The sequence below is a fragment of the Hippocampus bargibanti genome, linkage group LG03 (assembly GCF_051943395.1).
Source record: "Hippocampus bargibanti isolate YZ-2025 linkage group LG03, ASM5194339v1, whole genome shotgun sequence".
Lineage (NCBI taxonomy): Eukaryota > Metazoa > Chordata > Actinopteri > Syngnathiformes > Syngnathidae > Hippocampus > Hippocampus bargibanti.
This window is the reverse complement of record NC_142736.1, coordinates 28,447,712-28,466,928: the sequence shown is the minus strand read 5'-3', so window position 1 is coordinate 28,466,928 and position 19,217 is coordinate 28,447,712. Positions and strand designations below refer to the sequence as shown.

Sequence of the window (19,217 nt, the reverse complement as noted above, 5' to 3'; positions counted from 1 at the left end):
GTGAAATTACACTTCTACACTTGCAGCTGGCTAGGCTTTTAAAAACAAATAAAATAATTAATAAAGTAGGGGAGACGGTACTAAAGTCAAAACGGGCAGAATTTGTATTCGGATCGTAGTGACATACGATACTACGACATCAGCACAAAGAGCAAACTTGTTAGATTCACAACACCACAAAATCACAAGTTCACACGATGTGAAACTCATTTTACAAGAAGACCCTTGAGAACAAAGATAGGATTTTAAAAACATGTTCTGTAAGTTACATCTCGCTAACTAACAAACCAGGTCAGACTTCGTTCCTCCTCAATAATAAAAAAGAAAATAGTATCAAGTCACTTGATCGTCAGTCGTCAGTTAACACTTACCTCTTTGCTAGGACTTGGGACGCCATCTTGTGGCATATTAAACATGTTCCTGTAAACATTGTTGGGTCTCTCATTGCCTGTTTATCAGTTCTGTATTGAACTACGATAATCTAGTTCTGAAAAATGTGTATTGGTCTTTCACTGAAATACATATTCATAACGTCAACCATCGTTTCCCCCTACCCATGGTTGGCAACGTTAGATAACACAATGTGACGAGGAAAAAGAATGTTGTTTTACAAGAATAAAGTTGTAGTTATACTAAAACAATCATACTAATATAGGGTGATGAATATTGTTGAAGGATGTTTACATTGTAACCTTACCTTAGTTATTTCGTTTTATAGGACACGTGATGCTGTTGGAGCGCCCTCTTGCTGAAAGTTCATCATCACTATAGATTACATTCTCAAAGGACAGGAGAGTGTTTATAAAACTGTGCAAAATCAGAATGTTTTTATTTTTTTCAACCCACTTCACATGACTGACCTTCATTATCTTTAATTTCCACACGAGAGGCAAGCAGCGAGAGCATAAATGTTGACATTTGCATCTAAAAAAGACCCCCAACCCACAGGCATTAAATCTTTGCTGGGTATATTTCATCCATATTTACAGCCCTTCTCTGTACAGACATACATAGTTCAGAAATGTACAATGTATTTTTCCAATTTTTCCTCCAGGATGCAAAGGACACGTGGTTTTAGGCAAGCGTTGAGTGCAATGTCTCATACAACGGAGAGAAAATGGCGGCCTTCAAATTGTCGACCCACACAACATAATATCGATCATGGAAAAATGAATACAATACTGTAAGGTGCAGTTTTTTGACACAATCTTATTCATTGATTTGGTTGGAAACCCATTACATATATCCGTAAAATAATGTCAACATTTTGCTGACATTTTTACCAACAACTTGGTGCTAGGTTGTGGCATGAATGTACTGTTCAAACAATGGACAGAAAAATCTAATTCCAGGAAAATAGATTAATCTGCCCAATACATGAGTGATGTGTTTAGTCATTATAAGTGCCTTGTACGCTAAGTCCGAGAGGACAGTAATTTCATCTGTACTGTATGTCATGCATATTAGCATATTTGACAATAAAGCTGACTTTGACTTTAGGAACAGAGGAACAATTCACCCCAAAACACATTCTGTTTCACTTCAGTAGTAAAGGACATTTTACCTCGTGCAATGTTTGGCCTCAAGGATTCTTCAGGACAAAATAATAAGACTATCGATGAATTTCATCATATCAAATGCCTTTGGTGGATAGTTCAAAACTGCCCTTATTGAATTCTGGCAAATGAATTCCATTGGCCAAAGGCCAAATGACAGAGCTGTGCCTGCCCTTTAAATAACAATTTTACAGACGTAATTGATGCCATTACTCAAACAATATTCAACATGAAAAATAAGGTGCAATCATCTCTAGCTCTGGCGGACTATGAGCTATGAATGGCATGCCAGAGTGCCTGAAGTGGCTTGCCCTGCAATCCTAAAAAAACATATTGAAAAAGCCAACAATATTCATTTGTTTTGCATCATATTTAAAAGCTCCTTGGAGGATGAAGGAAAATTTGGATATAAACCCCCGTGTGCATTGACGTCATTTACAGGTAACCCACAAATGGATTTAGCGATCATTGGAATACATATACAGTATAATTGTATACAGTATAGAAAATGAAAAACCATAGATGAAGATACAATATCTGTGAGGCAAGATAAGAGGTGAAGCAGGAACTGAGGAAAAGCCATGCCATATGTTCCCGGTATTAAAGAGTGTCTCACAAGAGCGTGATTGTCCAATAAAAAGAACACAATAATGTCCCCTTAAAAGCTCTCAGGACAACTCACTTCCTTCAAGACATTTACTTTCATGACTATTTTTTCTCTCTTACCCCCCCCCCCCCCTCACCTGCTTGCGCACCTCTAACCCCTGGCGATGCATGGATCTACTTTACATGAAGTGCGGCCCAGTTTTCCAAAATCTCCGTCAGCTTGATAATGCAGATCTAGGTCCCGATCACGCGCATGATCTCTTTCTGCACTTTGGGCTCCTGCGTGTTAATGTTGGCATCTCCCACTTGGCCATCTTCATACCTGTAAATGCAAAAATAACCTAAATAAACTTGGTTGTAAAGTTCGACCAACAAACCTTCACACAATGTCATCTTGCCAAATATTGATCGATGGTGCATAGGCTTCAATGCTCCAGCTTGCTCAAGACTCAAGTGAGAACAAGCAAAACAGAAGAGGATTAAGCAGTTGAAAGCCAATACTCACACAAAAAAGAAGCGAGTGCAAACGTGGTCCGACACAGGACACACCCAAATGTTGCCGTGTTTCTGCAGATCCTTGGATGTGATCACTGTTTGAAAAGACGGAGCGGGTGTATGACATGAGCTGTGGCGTTTTTGTTTTTTTTACAGTCAGAGCTGATTCTTTTTATTTTTACCTTCACAAAGTGCAATGCAGTTAAGGTTTCGACTTTGCAGAAATCTTGATTGGATTGGACGACTCTGCTTGAAATAGCAAAACGGGAGCGTGGTAAATACCGATGTTGACTGTTGAACATACTGAAGGTCACCGCCTTACCTGTGGTATGGTGTTCATGCGGTTGTAACGCTGCACCAGCTCGTCTTTGGTGGGCATGCGGTGTTGTCCTTTCCCCATTCCTGCACAAAGTATAACAAGAGTGAGTCAAGTAAAAAATGTTCTTTGCAAGAACCTATTCAATACGACTGCTCTCTTCTAAACGTGGTATTCTTATTAATACGGCGTTTGTGCAATATGACTAAAGCAACATTATACCATGTTAGCCAAAAATGACATGGACAGTGACTTAGCAGTCCCAGTCCTTGTCATGAACACATAACATTGTAGCATGACGCATGAATCATCCAAAAAGTAAAAATATGTCCATATTAGACATGCAAGCGCGTAGTTCACACTTTAAAGGAGGGCTGAGAAGTGAATCACTTCTACCTGAATATCCAAAAGATATGCTGGAGATGGGGCTGAGATAGATGCCCTTTCCATATGCTGCGCCATGCAGCTTGGTTTTGGAAAGAGTGGAAAAAAGAAGGATCAGCGAGGCATAGAAAGAAAAGCTCAACAATCACTTATATTGCTTTTCAGACAAAAATAAAATAAAAAGCAACTCAAAGCACTGCACATGGATTTAAATCAACCTCTCCAGCCACTCAGTACAGCAGCATACATCAACACATTAAAAGTCATGAGTTAAGGTGGAATGCATAGCAAAAAAGTTGAGTATTTCCATCTACTATATATTCATTTGAATTGTACCACTTTGAAGCAAATCTATCTGAATCTTGTCACTTGAGCCACACAGTGAAAATCCATTCCAAAGAAGATACATTTCATACGATTCTTCAGGGGCAGACAGAATCGGCGGAGGTAATGATAATATGCCGGGAGGAGGCGATTTGACACCTTAAATGTTTGAGATAAAAGGAGGCACAAATTAAAGCCATCAGAAGCACAAGAAGGATCATCCAAGTTTAAAAATAAACCTCCTGATATAACTTTAAAGCAAGTTAAATCTATCTTGGACGCACCTCCAAGCAGTTGTGTCGTGCAAATGAAGACATTTCTGCCGTGGAATTCATCTTTTAATTTCCTCACGTATGTCCTTGAAAAGGTTGGAAAAGTAAATCGAAAAATAGACCGGTGGATGGAGCGAGGTACCCAGAGATGTTCGATACAGCATTATGTGGCCAGTTTAGTATTCTGCATCATACTGTCCTGTACACACATATATTTTGCGAAATTGCCTCAGCTGTGCCATAACAGGAGTCATGGTTGTGCTCTTTCTCTTGTGTCGAACTGGAGCCCTGATATGGTACAACAGTACTTCTAATATAGAAGAGCAATGTATAAATCAGGAAAATCAAGATGGAAATAAGGAAAATCAATGTGGAAATCAGGGAAATCTTTACTTTTAGAAGTAGTAAAAGGTGTTTATGTCTAGCCAAAAGATGGTGTCTCTTTACAAAGCACATTGGGTTTTACTCACTGAATCGTTATTGACCTCCTCCAATGGAAGCGCTCTTAGAAGCATTTACTCACTATGGGTCCCCTTATCATCCAGCATTCTGCAACATCAGACCTAGCCTACACTGTGCTCTAAGTGGTTGACCCTAAGAGGGTGCACAGGCAGCTTTCTCGCTGGTATCCTAACTAATGCCACAGCAGGTTTGGCTGAGGAGAAATTCTGCCAGTACACCCCGCTGGCTCAATTGCCGAAAAGGGAAGCTGGCATCTATTAACTGCAAAAATGAATCAGCCGGACAGCCGGCCTGCTCGGTTTGCAGAGCAGAGAGACGGTCCGAGAAGGCAAACTGAGATGACGTACCTGCAGTTTGGTATAAGAGGCATTGACTAGTCCATTTCTCAGAACAGAGTGCCAGTTCTCTATATGGGAACCACTAGAGCATGTGTAGAGGGAGATGAGACAAAAGAGGAATGTGAATGATGCACTGAACAAAATGTTTTTTTTTTAGTATCCATGTCAAGTGAATAGCTTCTCAGCTATGGGAACGCTTTTTTATTTATTGTATTTTTTTCTTGTTGTTGCTGCATCTAAATCTGTAATACCGTAGCCCACTGGCATGTACTTGTGTTGTTATATAACACTAACAAAGCATGCTGTCCCATGTGATGCCCCACAAAAAAATTAAACGGATGCAAAGTGTGTCACCGGTGGGAGGGAGGGAGTAAAACAGACTCACTGGAAGGCAAAGGTGCTGCCGTAGAGCTTTTTGGCAGTGCGGAAACGAGCCTCCTTTGCTGGAGGGCTGCTGAGCAGCAGGAACTGGTGGGAAGTGTGCATGAATTTCAGTTGCTATCCCAATGAGGATATCATGTCGTAACATGAAAGAGGAAAGCAAAATGAGACAGAAAAGTAAATTGAACACACATGATACAAGGCAAAACCTGTTTGGTAAATGACAGGAGGTGCTTTTGATTTCCTACCCTACTAAGAGGCAACTTGACAATGTGAGATCTATTACTGGAAATAATCCTGCAAAGAGACAAAATGAAAACAAAAAGAATTCAACATTAAAATCCAATCAAGTGATTCCTAAGCATTGATGATATCAGAAGTAACATATGGGTGTTATTTACTAAATATCTTTTTATACTGATAAAACAGTTGACGTGTGACTGTAACCACCACTAGTCTAGATCAAGTAAATTAAAAAGAACCTTTTGAGTCTTGAACAAATTATGTCTGAAACTTCCCAAGACTCCACAGTATTGACTGTCGAAAGAGTTAATCAAACACAATACCGGTAACTGTCTGTTGCAAACCTCACATCTGATTGCTGTGTGCTCATTGACCGTTTCATTGAGTACAGGTTTTCAACTTTACTTTCATTTAATGGAGCAAATGGTCCTTTTTTTCAACAGGTTCTCTCAACCCACCACTGTAGCAGGGGATGAGCCAAAGGGTCCAGTTTATCCATCTGCTTCTTGATCTCCAAATACGAGCCCTGACAAAAGCATACAAGAATATGCTTTGTTCAGCAAATCAAACATAAACACTTTATTGCCAAAGAGGACAAATGCAAAGGAATGCATAGCACTGCAATATAACATATTTTTTTCCGTCTTGTTAACCAAATGCTACTTATTGTACCTGTGTCATTTCGCGTATAGACATGACGCTGTCCAGTGCTTTTTGCAGCCTCTCGTAATTCTTCTTCTGTGTTCATCGGTGGAGGCAGCAACGTTTGCATGTGAGGAAAGAGAGGGAGAAACATGCACACATTTAAAAGCAAGACAAAGGACAAATTATTTAAGGCTTGTTTACTAAAACATTTTACAGTGATGGTACCGGTACTCTATCTTGCAGTGCTTTGCAAATTTCCCCATTGCGGGACGAATAAAGGTATTCTGATTCTGATTCTGATTCTGATTTGTGCTGAATTCAAATCTCATCACATTATTGCAAAAATGTCACCAATTTTAAAAAGCAACATTGTACTTTGTGGGTTCATAGTGACAAAATAATATTCTTTTAATAAAAAAAATGCAACTTCCAAACAATTTGTATTTACAATATTCAAGATTATAATGCCCCCCCCCCACCAAAAAAAAACATTTGGATTTTTAATATCCAAGAACAAATTCAAAAATTCTAAAGATCCTAACTCAGGCCAAGTACACGGCATCTAAGAATGAAATGATTTCTCCAAATGTGATTTTTTTGGGGGGCAATGTCATCACTATAGTTGGCAAAATGTGTCGGGTTATATCTAAAGTGACTCAAAGTCACATAAATAAAACACTGTATGTACTAGAGAAATATTTCAATGAGAAAAGATAAAAAGTTACTCACATCTATTGGCTTCAGAATAAGCAATAAAATATTCCCTTTACGAATAATTTATACCATCTCTTCCCCAAAGGAAGATTACATACCGTATTTTAAAAGCACTAGATATTTATACTACAGTACAACAACGGATTCTGACCTTTGGGTTGAAGGCCAAAGTCTTGGGGTCATTGGGGTCGACCACCGAGGGGTAGGGCTCAAAGATGATGCTCTTGCGTGGTGACTCGAGTGCAGCGCGGCACATAGCCACAAGCAAATCTACCACCTGGGTAATGTAAAGGAAGATATGATAACTCTTATTATCTCTGAGATTGCCATCTTGTCCGCAATTGCATATGGAGAAAGTCGTCTCTTTGGGTTGAAAGGCTGTTTGTCATACTGATGCCTTTTTCGAATGAGGAACCAGTACAAAAAGTTGCTGATCTCCCTTTGAGATGAACATGGACCCATGTAACGCTGTGATTCGTGTGTAGTCGTGTGTGTGTGTGTGTGTGTGTGTGTGTGTGTGTGTGTGTGTGTGTGTGTGTGTGTGTGTGTGTGTGTGTGTGTGTGTGTGTGTGTGTGTGTGTGTGTGTGTGCTTATCACCTCTGCACCAGTGGCCACTTCCTCTGCAGCCCCTGACATCACACCCAGCGTGTAGAACGAGAACACACACAGCTCCCTTGTGCACACAGCCGGCTGCGGACACGCACGCAAAGACGCAAACACACACACGCACACATGGTTGTGGTTTTAAAATCTAAAATCACCATAAGCTGCTAATTTCCTGTTATGTATAACCTTGGACACGATTGGACTTAGAAACATGAATCTGTGTCTTTGATACCTTCAGCATGGATCCGTTTTGAAAAACATGCTGCTCATCACAGACCACGCAGTACTCATTAAGCGTGGGGATCCTCTGCTCGGAGTACTTCATTATCTGGTGAGAGAAAACACATACACAAACATGCACACACATGCGAAAACAATTGTCTTCCTGCTTGAAACTCTTTCATCCAATGTTAAGATGTAAAGATCACTGAGAGCGCTTGAGTAGCCTATGAATGAATTGTGGTGGATTGTTGAAGCGTAACTATGACTACGTGTCGAATACCCTGTAAATTATAACCCGAGGAGTTTGTCTTGCACCTGCACTAAGAAGCCATACTCCAATGTGGGAATATTCTTGCAGTGCCCGCCCGCCTGGGATGAGAAAAACAATTCAATCAGCTGCCTGGTGGTGATCTGTGCAGGAGCCCTGGCCGCCGGGACCGCCACGGTCTGATAAGTCAAATGGAGAGAGTATTATGGGTAACAGTACAGTAAAGCAGAGACATATGAAGACGTAAAGGGAATCATAAGAGAAGAGAACATCAAATATGTTGTGGGTTTGAACTATATGTAGAAAGGTAACGTACTTCCCTCAAGTAGTTAACCCTTAGGCATCCTCACCCTTTTTAACTCATTCACTGCCATTCACAAATGTATTTGAGGATTAAAAAATATGACGTAGAGCGCCATTCCCGAATTCTTTTGGGTTTTGTTTTTTCTTGTTTGGGTGCCAATAAAACGCTGGCCATGGCCTCTGGCAATGTTTTTTTCTCTTCCACAAGTCGGCAGCATTTCCCTTTTTTCCATGTTCGCGCTTTGTTCCAGCTTCAGCTGTTGTTAAAGCGCCCTACATGTATAAACCAATATGTATGCATTGCATTGTATTTTGGACAGCCGCCCTTATTTCAAGCTCATATAACGCCATACCCATATATAATTTTGGAATTAACTATTTTTATCGATGACAGAAGAGAGTCTAAGATTTTTTTAGGCTGCATTGAATGTTTATGTAGTCCTAAAACTCAATATTGTGTGGGTCCTGGAATTCGAGTGACAAAAACCCTTGCACTGGAGTGGAAACATTTTTGCACATCTGGCAGTGAATGAGTTAAACATTGAAAGCTATTTTTTGAGGACTCATTCATGTATCAAACATTCCAAATGCGGTGATTATTCAAGAAATCAATGGGATACTCAATTAGATAACTCTAAAAAAGATTGAGTGATAGCCTTAGTCACTAATGAAAACATTTACTGATGCATATACAATCCCTCTGATAAATTCATTTGTGTTAACAGATGTTGCAAATCAGTTCCCACATTTGTGTTATTGGCGAACGACCACACCGCGTGAACAAGGGTGGAGCAATTAATCAAAAGGTAATTGTGCTTTCAATGTTGCTTTCTCATCATAAAAAACATTATAATTGAAGACCGATTATTGAGCCTGTTGGCGCGGTGTGTTGATGCAAGTTAATGTGTTGTGAAAGCACCTTGAATGCATTGCTTGTTTGTGCAGTACTGTGCCTCAGTGCACCTCTTGCAATAAGATTACATTGTGCATACTAACGTAATCAAATACTTTTCAGATCTGTATGTGGCATGAAAAAAAAACGGGAAAACTGTGACTTCTAGTCCTAGTTAATATTGTAAAATGTATACAAAGGTTTTCCTCAATCTCTAGTCAAGTTAAAAATACTTTAAGCAATTTAAAGGCCCCTGACCACTATATGAAGGTGGGATGTATTTAATGTGTCCATACGGTAAAAGTGGAGAATGACAGATTTTATTTTCATTTTATTTTGAGACAAACTAACCTGGCTATTTGGCGGATAGCTGAAGAGCTCCCCTTTTGGGTTTTTCATTGTACATGAGATGGATCGATTCATGAGGCGGGTCACACGGAGTTCAGGCACGCTCAGCTTCCCTTTCAGGACCGTGTCTTGGATCAAGGGGAAGCTCGGGGACCTTGAAAAGGAGAACAAACAAATCATTTGTAGCAATTCCTGTTTACTTGCTATCTATGAGACAATGCTGAGTTTGGCGTTGATAACATGGTTCATTGTTCCAATTGAACAAAATCCTCATTAATTATGGTACTTTGGAGGTTTGAATTGTTTCATCAACAACAAAGATAACAATAAAATACAATTGTTTGAAATTTTAAAGCCACGATTAAGTAATTTGGATTTGGATTTGCCTTTATTAGTCTCGCAGTGGATACATTTTCATTTCACAGCAGCAAAGTGAATAATAATAATAATAATAATAATAATACATTTCATTTATAAGCGCCTTTCAAAAATTTACAACTTATTTTTTTCAACTTTTTTGGGCCAGTAAGAATGACAAGAGAATACAAACGGTGAACAAACGGTTAATAGTCCTATAATGTAATAAGTCAAATAGTATTCAAAAACATAATTGAAAAATGAAAAAAAATGTTCAGTTTTTTTTTTCCTTTTACTTATATTTCAAATATATATTGAACTTACAGCGAAACAAAATGCTAACAAATGCAGGGATTTCACTGTTTGTTGTTAATTTTGTTCTATTTTTATTTATTTGCATTGCAGATAAACATGCGGATCAACCCTCTAAAGATGGAGGACACTGATTTGCTGTGGCGACCCCTTGAATGGAAAAGCCAAAAGGAAAAAAAGAAGAAGACAGATATGAGATTTTTACTTGGGGATTGGAGAGAAGATGCTGAGCCCAGCGCGGAACTTTTTGATGGTTCCGCCGGCTTTGAACCAGCTGTGCCTCTTCTCCTGCTGGGCCTTGAGGAACTCATTACTGAGATGCTTCCACTGCTGGGACGTGAATGTGCTCAGGATCCTGTGAATTATAACAAGAGGGCCGTGAAGGTGTCAATCAGAAAAATGTTCATATGCCAAAATGTTAACAAAGTATTTTTAGATGAATTATAATTCAAGCAGCAGAAACTTTCCACTGATGCCATTGCGATCCAAATGTTGCATGTACTCCTTTATCCACAACGTCACCAAAATTTACTTCTTAACCCACATGCACAATTTATCAGGATGTTATGCCAAACGATTCCAACAATTGCATTTGAAAATACCGACAGTCAAAACTCACTTTTTGAGTTGCAAGCCAAGACTGAATCCTTCTTTATTGGAAGGCTGAAACACATCGACTGATGGCTCTGCAGGAAAACAACTGACATTATTACACAAGGCAGTCACACAAACGCCTCTCCCAAGCCTCCGCTGCATCGTCATGCTGCGTGCGTGCTACTCACCTCCCACGCTCAGGCGCGTGGCACAAATTGCTAAAAAGCGCCATCAACATCAATAACGACATCTCTACTCACCGGGCCCATCGAGGTACTGAGAAAGAGAAAAGCGGAGTCTCAGAATAATGGGCTCTGTTCTGATAACTTTCCAAGCTGTCGCAACCTCCTCCTGAGTCAGACACACACATACACATGCACATATATGCAATGTTAGCCAGCTAATTGGGGCAGTTTCTCCTCACATGATATAACAAGGGAATATATGTGGCATTATGTGTGATGTTGCCTAAATCCGCACAAGAAAAGTAAGAGTGGAGATGCAAAATTATCAGAATTCTGACTCACATCGAGGAAGCCAATGTTAATATGAAGATCGATGTCGACGTCGTCAATGATGCCATACTCCCTGTTCAAAGAGACAAGTTATTGACGTTCATTTAAACACCGATTTTTACTTCTTCCAAGCTCCGAAACATGGAGTGTGAGTATGAGGTTTTGTTTTCAATTATGTATTTTGGTTTCTGCTTTTTATTGTTCAGCAGGATTATAGAAAAATGTTGCACCTAAATTATATGGAGTTGAAAAGGGTTTCATTCCTATTCAGAAAGCTTCTGACAGAGGTTTGTCCTTGTAGCAGTCCATATAAATTTCCCACTTAACCTAGAACAGGGGTCGGGAACCTTTTAGACTAAGAGAGCCATAAAAGTAAAATATTTAGAAATGTTTTTCAGCGAAAGCCACACACACACACACACGCACACACACACACGCGCACACGCACGCACACACACACACACACGCACACACACAAACATATGCGTGGCTACTTTTCAACAAAATGTCAGAATGTATTATTTAAAATAACTTGGTGAAAGTACTCACTATTAACAATAATGGTTTACTGTTCCTCATGATTGGTAAAAATACAGCCAAACGATTGGAATGAAAGTCAACTTTCCAGGTCCGTACGCGAAGTTACTGCTCGGTAGCCTGCACACGGCTCATTAGCTTCCACACTTGTCACTCGCAGAAGTAGGATGCTAATGTTAGCATGGGGCTTATCAAAGTGGCACTGACATTCGACTGTTTCATCGATGGATTGTTTCATTGCAAATTAGAATCAGAACCTTTTCTCTCCACAAAGGCGAATCCATTGGTCCATTCAACCTGAAGTGTACGATACTCATCTTTTTTGTTACTCGTCGGGCTTATTTAAAAGGGGCGTTTACCTGTTTCAATATGAACGACCAGTATCATCCAATCAAAATTGCGCTTTCCGCCAACCTAGGTCAGTATCATCCAATCAAAATTGCGCTTTCCGCCAACTGCAGCCCAAACAAGAAATGAACAGCGAAAAAGTGTTAATATATATTTAGTTTTATCGGCGAGCAAGATCAATCATCAAAAGAGCCATACATGGCTTGTGAACCATAGGTTCCTGACCCCTGACCTAGAACATGAATTGTAGGTGTTGTTTATGGTCACCTTAAAATTGACAAGAAACCTGGTATAATTTTTTCCTCAGTTTTTCATAGCTGGCTTTCATGCAACTCGTATATGTAACAATTCGAGCCAATGCATGCTTTACAGTTACCTGGTGGTTGCTTAGCAACGAGTACAGTGCTGAGTCACACTTTGCAGAGGTTCCCATCATTGATTTTTATCATCAATCTTTAATATATAGTTCAGTCCAGGGTGGAGTGTGGGTGCATGCGTGCGTATGGGCAAGCACTTGCGTGTACCTGACGGAGACAGCACTGTCAGTATAGATGTCTTTTACTGCCTCAATATCTGCGTCCAGCTGAGGATGGCGATAGAGGTCGGCGGCGCAACTCCCCTGTCACAAACATTTTAGGCGGTCAAACATGCAGCATATCAATATTTATTTCTTTTTTTCAGACACATGTAAATGGCAATATAGTAGTAAATCAGTTTATATGGTGATATGGTATCCACCCAGAAGCCATTCTCCAGATTGCTAAACCACATTAATTCAGTTTCGATAAAGACGACGTTGTTTACATATTTTACAGCAAGGGCAAATATATAAGAAACAAAAACGTGATCACTGTTAGAGGAATTCCACACTGCTTGGCAGTCACAGCACAGTTTTCAGGCAATTACTCACAGTGTCACATCGTGGAAACTGAGCCCACGCTTTCACCAAAAAAATAAAATAAAATAAAATCAGGCATAATAAATCACTATGTTGTCTGTGAACAACTACATTCATATATTTTCTTGAAGAGGGGTCAAATCAATATGTGAAATGGCATTATTGGATTTGTAAGCAGTCCAAGTAATTTGGGGCCTGACGGTTGTCCGCATCTCTCAGCCATCGAGACGGCAAATTAGACTCTTGATCAGCTCAGTTCGCAAAGACATTTCACAGTCCTTCATCCTTATCTTTTCCTCTGTGCTTTCATATTCTACCGCCACGGAGAGGCGAGCTGTGAAATCCCTGACTGGATTTACATTTCAATTACAGGGTTTGGATGATAATGCAGTTAGTGATCGTTAAAGCTACAGTAAAATCCCTGTGGAATGGGACAACGCTTTAAAAGGTGTCTAGAGGTGACAGGAGAACAGTCCTGCAAAGATAGACAGTACCGCCTATTGCTTTTTAACAGATCATGTTGAAAAATAAAATAAAAACAGTGGAGCATTTGATCAGGATATCCTTGAGAAGTGTGTTACAACGGTAAGGTTTTTTATGTCTCATTGCATTTAGTTACTCAGATTTTACAAGTCCTACGCATGCGTCCAGATTTGATTGCAGCAAATGCAATGGCAGTCACTAAATTGGTTGTGGCTAACAAAGGTGCAGTTTTATCCGAACTTGAGAAAATGTTTGGTCACCAGTGTGAAAATGTTTTTTTCTGCCTTTAACAAAGAAAAAAGACTGGCGCCCCAAACTCTACGTTATTATCCAAATGGCCCATTTACTCGTCTAATCACCCTCCATTTTTTAAAACTGCTTGCACATTCACAACTTCTTTTTGTGACTCTATTCAACACAGATTTGTTTCGCAATCTCCTTCGCAAAACGATCAATCTGGCATGGCGAGGTTAATTATATCTCGAATGCCAGCAGCAGCAGCAGACGACTGAACCGTCCCTCCGTACCTGGATCCCGTACAGGAATTGCTCTGGCTCGTTCTCGCCATCAGATTCCTCGTCGGTCCAACATTGGCCTTTGATGTCCTGTGGGCATTGTAAAGATAGAAACCGCAACCATTTACTACTGAGCCTCTCTTCAAAAGCCATTATTTATTTGTTCAAGGGTTTCAAAACAGAGCTATATATAATTATCTCCATAGATTGTACCTTACGAAGTGATTAAAAATAACCAAGTGAAGTCTCCAGAGGTCCAGTGGAGCAAATAGCATTTATTTGATGTACTCAGGAGTTGACTCACAGAATAAGTGCATTTGGCTAAGCGAGTAATGGTATCAAATAGCATGCTAACTAGCTTACCATCGGTTCGGCTGTTCTCCGGGTTCAGTCAGACAGCTTTAGGCCTCGTGCCAACCATCGCAGCTGGGAAGGAAGGAAGCCAGGATGTCTTTCAGCCCCTTGGCACAATGGACAGACAGACATACAATTGGATTTTATAAAAATGGTGATGCAGAAACAAAGAGGCCACCTCTTATGATTACCTTCTTTTGTCAGCACACTCTCCTTTAAAATGTCTGCACTTCACCTTCCTGCTGTCTCCTAGCAACAACCGTCTGCTTTCTTTTCAGAGTGGCATTAATCACTGTGGAGCCTGTGTGTGTGGGGAGGGTGAGGGATATGGGGGGTGGATGTTCATCACTCAGGTTGTCTTTGTGGTATGTCGTCATGTGTATTTTCCCTCAAGAAGGAAAATAGATGTACTGTATATTCAAGATCAACTTTTAGTAGACGGGTCAAAAAATAGTATTTCTGCATTTGAGACCACATTGGTAAAAACGGTCATTTTCTGATTTGCTAGCAATTGTGATTTTTTTCCCCCAGGTCACATTTAAGGATGTGCATAACAGTTGATCCAATAGTTACTTAAGATTATGCAGATTTGCATTGTTGATAAATCCAGTCTTAAAGAAGATGAGCCAAAATGGTGTGCACCTATTGGCTGCAACCCACACGACCAACCAAACAGGAGTAAAGAACACTCAGATCAATATTCTGCCATTCATCATTATTTAAAAAAAGAGGAGTATTACGTGGCCACAAATGTTCCCATGATTTAGTTGAACTTATTTCCACAGACATCAGTTCTCTTAATAACAATCAGCAAGAACAAAGGAATGTTTTGGTTTTCTTTGTCTGTTTTGCAATATTGAAAGAAGGCTCAACAATGAATCTGAGAAAAGAAGACTATTGGCTGGAATTATATGACTTTTAGTTCATAGCTGTTTTTTTTTTGCATGTGGCAGAGTGAGTAGTTACTTTGTGTCTTCAATTTAAAATATATACAGTAAAGTCTCGTTATATCGATATCGGATATATCGATAGTCCCGGTTATATCGATACTATTTCTATGCACGCACGGAGAAAATTACATGCAAACAGGGTCGGATATATCGATAGTCCCGGTTATATCGATATTTTTTCGGACTCCCTTGAATATCGATATAACGAGACTTTACTGTATATATATATATATATAATTGATGGACACAGTATTGATTATGTACTTTGAAACGACAATGACCGACTTATATTTGTCTCACTATTCGTCATAAAAAATGTTGAGGTAACTTTTGTTTTGCTGTCCTAATCTGTCATTAAAATAACAAGAGTATTTGGAGATTTATCGGTTGTTTAAACAGCAGAAATAACTGTTTGTCACACATGTAAAAAAGATAATATTAGTTATGTTAAAGTGGTTGCTTGGTTTACCACAGAGCATCTAAACTTCACTTAGGCAGAACTAAAAATAAGTTAATACATAAATCACAACATTGTAAAGATTTGTCTCAACACTTTGGCCACAAACAGTGTAAGGAAACCCAAGTTGAGCAGTATCTAAAAGGGCTTCTTGTGCTGGATGAAGTCATGTTCTCACGCCTTTGCACAGACCAGTTCACTGTCAACTGCTAAACGTTGCATGTCGATGTAAATTGAAGCCAACAAAACTTCAAATATTTCCCGTCTAGGTCGGGGGACATCAAATCAAAAATGGTCTTTACAATTATGCGTTCTCTTATGGCTTCATGGAATATAAACTGAGCAGACTAAGCCACTCGTTTTCAACCATTTCAAAGGGGCGGCCATTTTGCTGTGTACTGCCACTTGCTGTCAACTGAAAATCACATCACAGTGCCAAAGGGCTAAGATGACGACACTCACAGCTCACCCGTTTGGTGAGTTTGGTCAAGTGACGTTCGCAAGCTGTGGTATTGTTATGTCATTTTCGGTCGACAGCAAGTGGCAAAATGGCCGCACCTTGAGATTGGATTGGATTGGATTTAGCTTTATTAGTCTCACAGTGGAAACATTTACATTTCACAGCAGCAAAGTTGTGGTTACAGAACAAGGAACTCTATGAATTTAATAAAGATGAACATGCTTGATAAAATGCAAAGACAGCAAGGATAATAAAATACAGTAAAGTCTCGTTATATCGATATTCTCGGGAGTCCGAAAAATAGCGATATAACCGGGACTATCGATATATCCGACCCTGCGCGCATGTAATTTTCTCCTTGCGTGCATAGAAATAGTATCGTAATAAGCGGGACTATCGATATAACCGATATCGATATAACGAGACTTTACTGTATGTTGATAGTGCTGGAGATTGAGGAATGTTTTTCCGTTAAATGTGCAATCTCTTTCCATTTCCTCTTCCCATTCATTTCATCATGAACAGAACTTCAAAGTCCTTTCAGAAACCCTTTACGACAACAACAATGCTCTGATCTCAGATTAACGGAAATAAAAAAAAAGTCTTATAGCCATCTATCTATCCACCAACCCAGACACAAAATGGTCATCAGCACAGCAACATTCAAATATTACATCCAAATACAAGCATCAATAGAGACTCCTCATGCTGCCTTTGTGCGCCGCGTCGCTTTAAAAACCTTCCTGCAGAAGTCTACCTTGTCATGTCCTGACATGCAATCCCCCCACCCAATCACCATCCCCTAAGGCTTTGTGGTACCACATACCGACGCAGCACCACCGTCCTCATTTCTACTCATGATGATTATTTAGCGCAAAATGCAGTCAGGCAGTTTCCCCTCCCCCTCTCCGCATCCCCTGCACTCCCCCAACAAAAAAAAAAAACCCTCTTCCATATTTACCTTCACGGAGGATGGGAGATGCAGGATGCTGTCCTCGTCTCAGTCTCTTCCTGCCTGGCGCCTGCAAGTACAGACGATAACGAGATCATCAAACTTCACGATTTGAGACTGTGTGCTTGTAAACGTCAGCTCATGCCACGCCGACCGACCGCTGTCTCGTGTATTTTGCCTGACAACACTAAAGGGTTTGGAGCATGCTCAGTGAGAGCAGACAAGCAAGTCATGTGACCCCGCAGCTGACTGCACTGATGCTGCTGAGGAGGAAGGACAAAATAAATAAAGATGAAAAAAAAGAGGTGGGGGCTGGAATGGAAAGGCTTGTGCGCATGTCATTCATTGTCAGTTGATGAGTAATCAGGTTGTTGTTGAATGTGTTCAAGTTATCTACGATCAATATTACTGTATTGGTGCGCACGATGTTTTAACAATACAAGTCAGCACAAGTAACAAACAAACAAACAATAAATACATAAATAAAGTTGTTTTTCTTTTTCCTCCAAATACATGTTTGATATTGAATACAAGTAGTATTGAAACCAGGTGGATGGCGATCAATTATCTGCTTTCAGGCTGACAACCAACAACCCTATTTTTTCAAATTGTGGTCAATTTAGTATTATTACCAACCCCATCTGGGTCTGTTACATTTGCAAATAATCAACACATCTGAGGTTTTGAAAATGGCTTGCTGTCTTTCAAGATGCAATGGTAATGGTATAAAAAAACATGCCTTTTTGAGGGGTTGAGGGAGAGGCCGTTCCTGACAAGGGATGCTTTCGGTGATAAAAGGATTCCAAAGACACTTGGAAAATGTTATCTGTTAATAAAAAGCAGAGATAAATATGTCATTCTATATATATTTTTTTCAAAATACACGTCAAAAATAAAGTGTTGTTTTACTTGTACTTTTATGTTTCATTTAGAACAGTCTTAGAGATGTCTAATTTTCATATTAGGTTTTATCAGTGATATAGATGTTGCTGCACTATATTAATTTCATTTGTGACACCTTCAAAAATGCAAGCCTATGTTTGATAGATGTTCCATTTATTATAGGTTGTGTGATTAGCTGTTCAGATGCAATAGGCATGGTTTCCTGGCTGTGACCATCTATGACAGTTTACATGTTAAATAAAGATCAGTTGTCATCTGTAGTTTAATAAAATGCATCTGTGTGTAGTTGAAGTATAATGGTTTTTTTTTTCATAAACAAAAATCCACTGATGACATTTAAATGATTATAAAGGTTGCACTGTCATTGGGTATGTTGGAGACAATAGTGATAAAGCTATTGGGCTAATCTGTGTTTGCCCTGGTTATCTCAGATTCTGTCTATTGGAGTCTGGTCACTGGCTGAAAGGATTATGCTTGTCAACTGTCTCTTCAATTTGAAGAAGAAAGTGAAACGTTCAAAATCATCTACTCTACTGCAATTTAGTGTTTTTGTTCCACAAATAACAAATGTGCAGGAGAGAAAATGTTCAATTCTAGTTTGAACATCATTAGCAAAATATTGTATTCTGTCTTTATTTATGTTTAAGACAACGTACCAACTCAATTAGAGTTGAGCTTGTAAAAATGTTAGTTTCTCTTGGCATCGATAATGTTATCTTGAAAATTTTATGCACTAGAAAGCATTGGAAGTAAACAATGGTACAGTAAGGTTCTGCGTTCTGCGCCATAGTGCATTTCTATTTTTCGAACGCGAGATGACGCCATATACAGTACAGTACTTGAATTTAGGTACCAATGCCCAAAAACCCCACATAATCATCTCCACAAATGTTACTTTTGAATCTCCACATCGTGTGAATCGGGTGAAACAATGTTGTGTTTTTTGTCTTGTCTCCTAAATGTTACGCAGCTGGAATATTTACCTCTTCAAACAAGGTGTATTGACCAACTACAATGCGCAATACGTCGTCCACAACTTCTAAGTCTAACGAAAAGTCAGGCAGCAGATTTTAAGGAAACTTGCTCCGACTCGCCATGTTGCGTCACGCGATGACGCCGTCGCGCTGCTGAGGAATTCCCGCGGCCTGATTGGCTGAATGCATCTCACGACCCATTTTAGCCCTATATCCTATGTATCATTCCGCT

The 19,217-nt window shown here is 39.6% G+C and overlaps 1 protein-coding gene and 1 long non-coding RNA gene across 4 annotated transcripts in view; one reads left to right on the top strand and one right to left on the bottom strand.

Annotated features, from left to right (window-relative positions):
• Positions 1 to 5,959, top strand: part of LOC148900903 (uncharacterized) — a 204,784-nt gene extending 198,825 nt beyond the window's left edge. The window contains exon 3 of the long non-coding RNA XR_016114528.1: positions 5,821 to 5,959. This is a non-coding gene — a long non-coding RNA (uncharacterized LOC148900903). The remainder of the gene's footprint in view (positions 1 to 5,820) is intronic.
• LOC148900902 (protein mono-ADP-ribosyltransferase PARP6) lies at positions 857 to 19,051 on the bottom strand. 3 transcript variants are annotated; one of them, XM_088992963.1, is made up of 25 exons: positions 18,995 to 19,051; positions 17,848 to 17,934; positions 17,118 to 17,178; positions 14,299 to 14,396; positions 13,948 to 14,025; positions 12,564 to 12,658; positions 11,167 to 11,227; positions 10,900 to 10,990; positions 10,665 to 10,731; positions 10,251 to 10,400; positions 9,380 to 9,530; positions 7,881 to 8,012; positions 7,576 to 7,671; positions 7,335 to 7,427; positions 6,888 to 7,013; positions 6,050 to 6,115; positions 5,836 to 5,903; positions 5,383 to 5,431; positions 5,139 to 5,251; positions 4,763 to 4,835; positions 3,370 to 3,439; positions 2,980 to 3,059; positions 2,840 to 2,906; positions 2,668 to 2,752; positions 857 to 2,484 (listed from the first exon to the last, which is right to left on the bottom strand). In XM_088992963.1, the coding sequence occupies exons 4-25, from the start codon at positions 14,299 to 14,301 to the stop codon at positions 2,397 to 2,399; spliced, it is 1,902 nt and encodes a 633-aa protein (XP_088849089.1). In that variant the 5' UTR covers positions 14,302 to 14,396; positions 17,118 to 17,178; positions 17,848 to 17,934; positions 18,995 to 19,051; the 3' UTR covers positions 857 to 2,396. The 3 variants fall into 3 exon arrangements, with proteins under 3 accessions (XP_088849089.1, XP_088849090.1, XP_088849088.1); XM_088992964.1 differs by lacking the exons at positions 17,848 to 17,934; positions 18,995 to 19,051 and having other exon boundaries at positions 2,840 to 2,903; positions 17,118 to 17,344; XM_088992962.1 differs by lacking the exons at positions 17,848 to 17,934; positions 18,995 to 19,051 and having other exon boundaries at positions 17,118 to 17,343.
• Positions 19,052 to 19,217: the final 166 nt, after the last annotated feature.

Coding starts and splice junctions, on each gene's coding strand:
- LOC148900902 (XM_088992963.1), bottom strand. Junction 7,428..7,575: donor AAAACGGATCCATGCTGAAG/GTATCAAAGACA, acceptor GCGTGTCCGCAG/CCGGCTGTGTGCACAAGGGA. Junction 5,432..5,835: donor GCTCATCCCCTGCTACAGTG/GTGGGTTGAGAG, acceptor GTCTCTTTGCAG/GATTATTTCCAGTAATAGAT.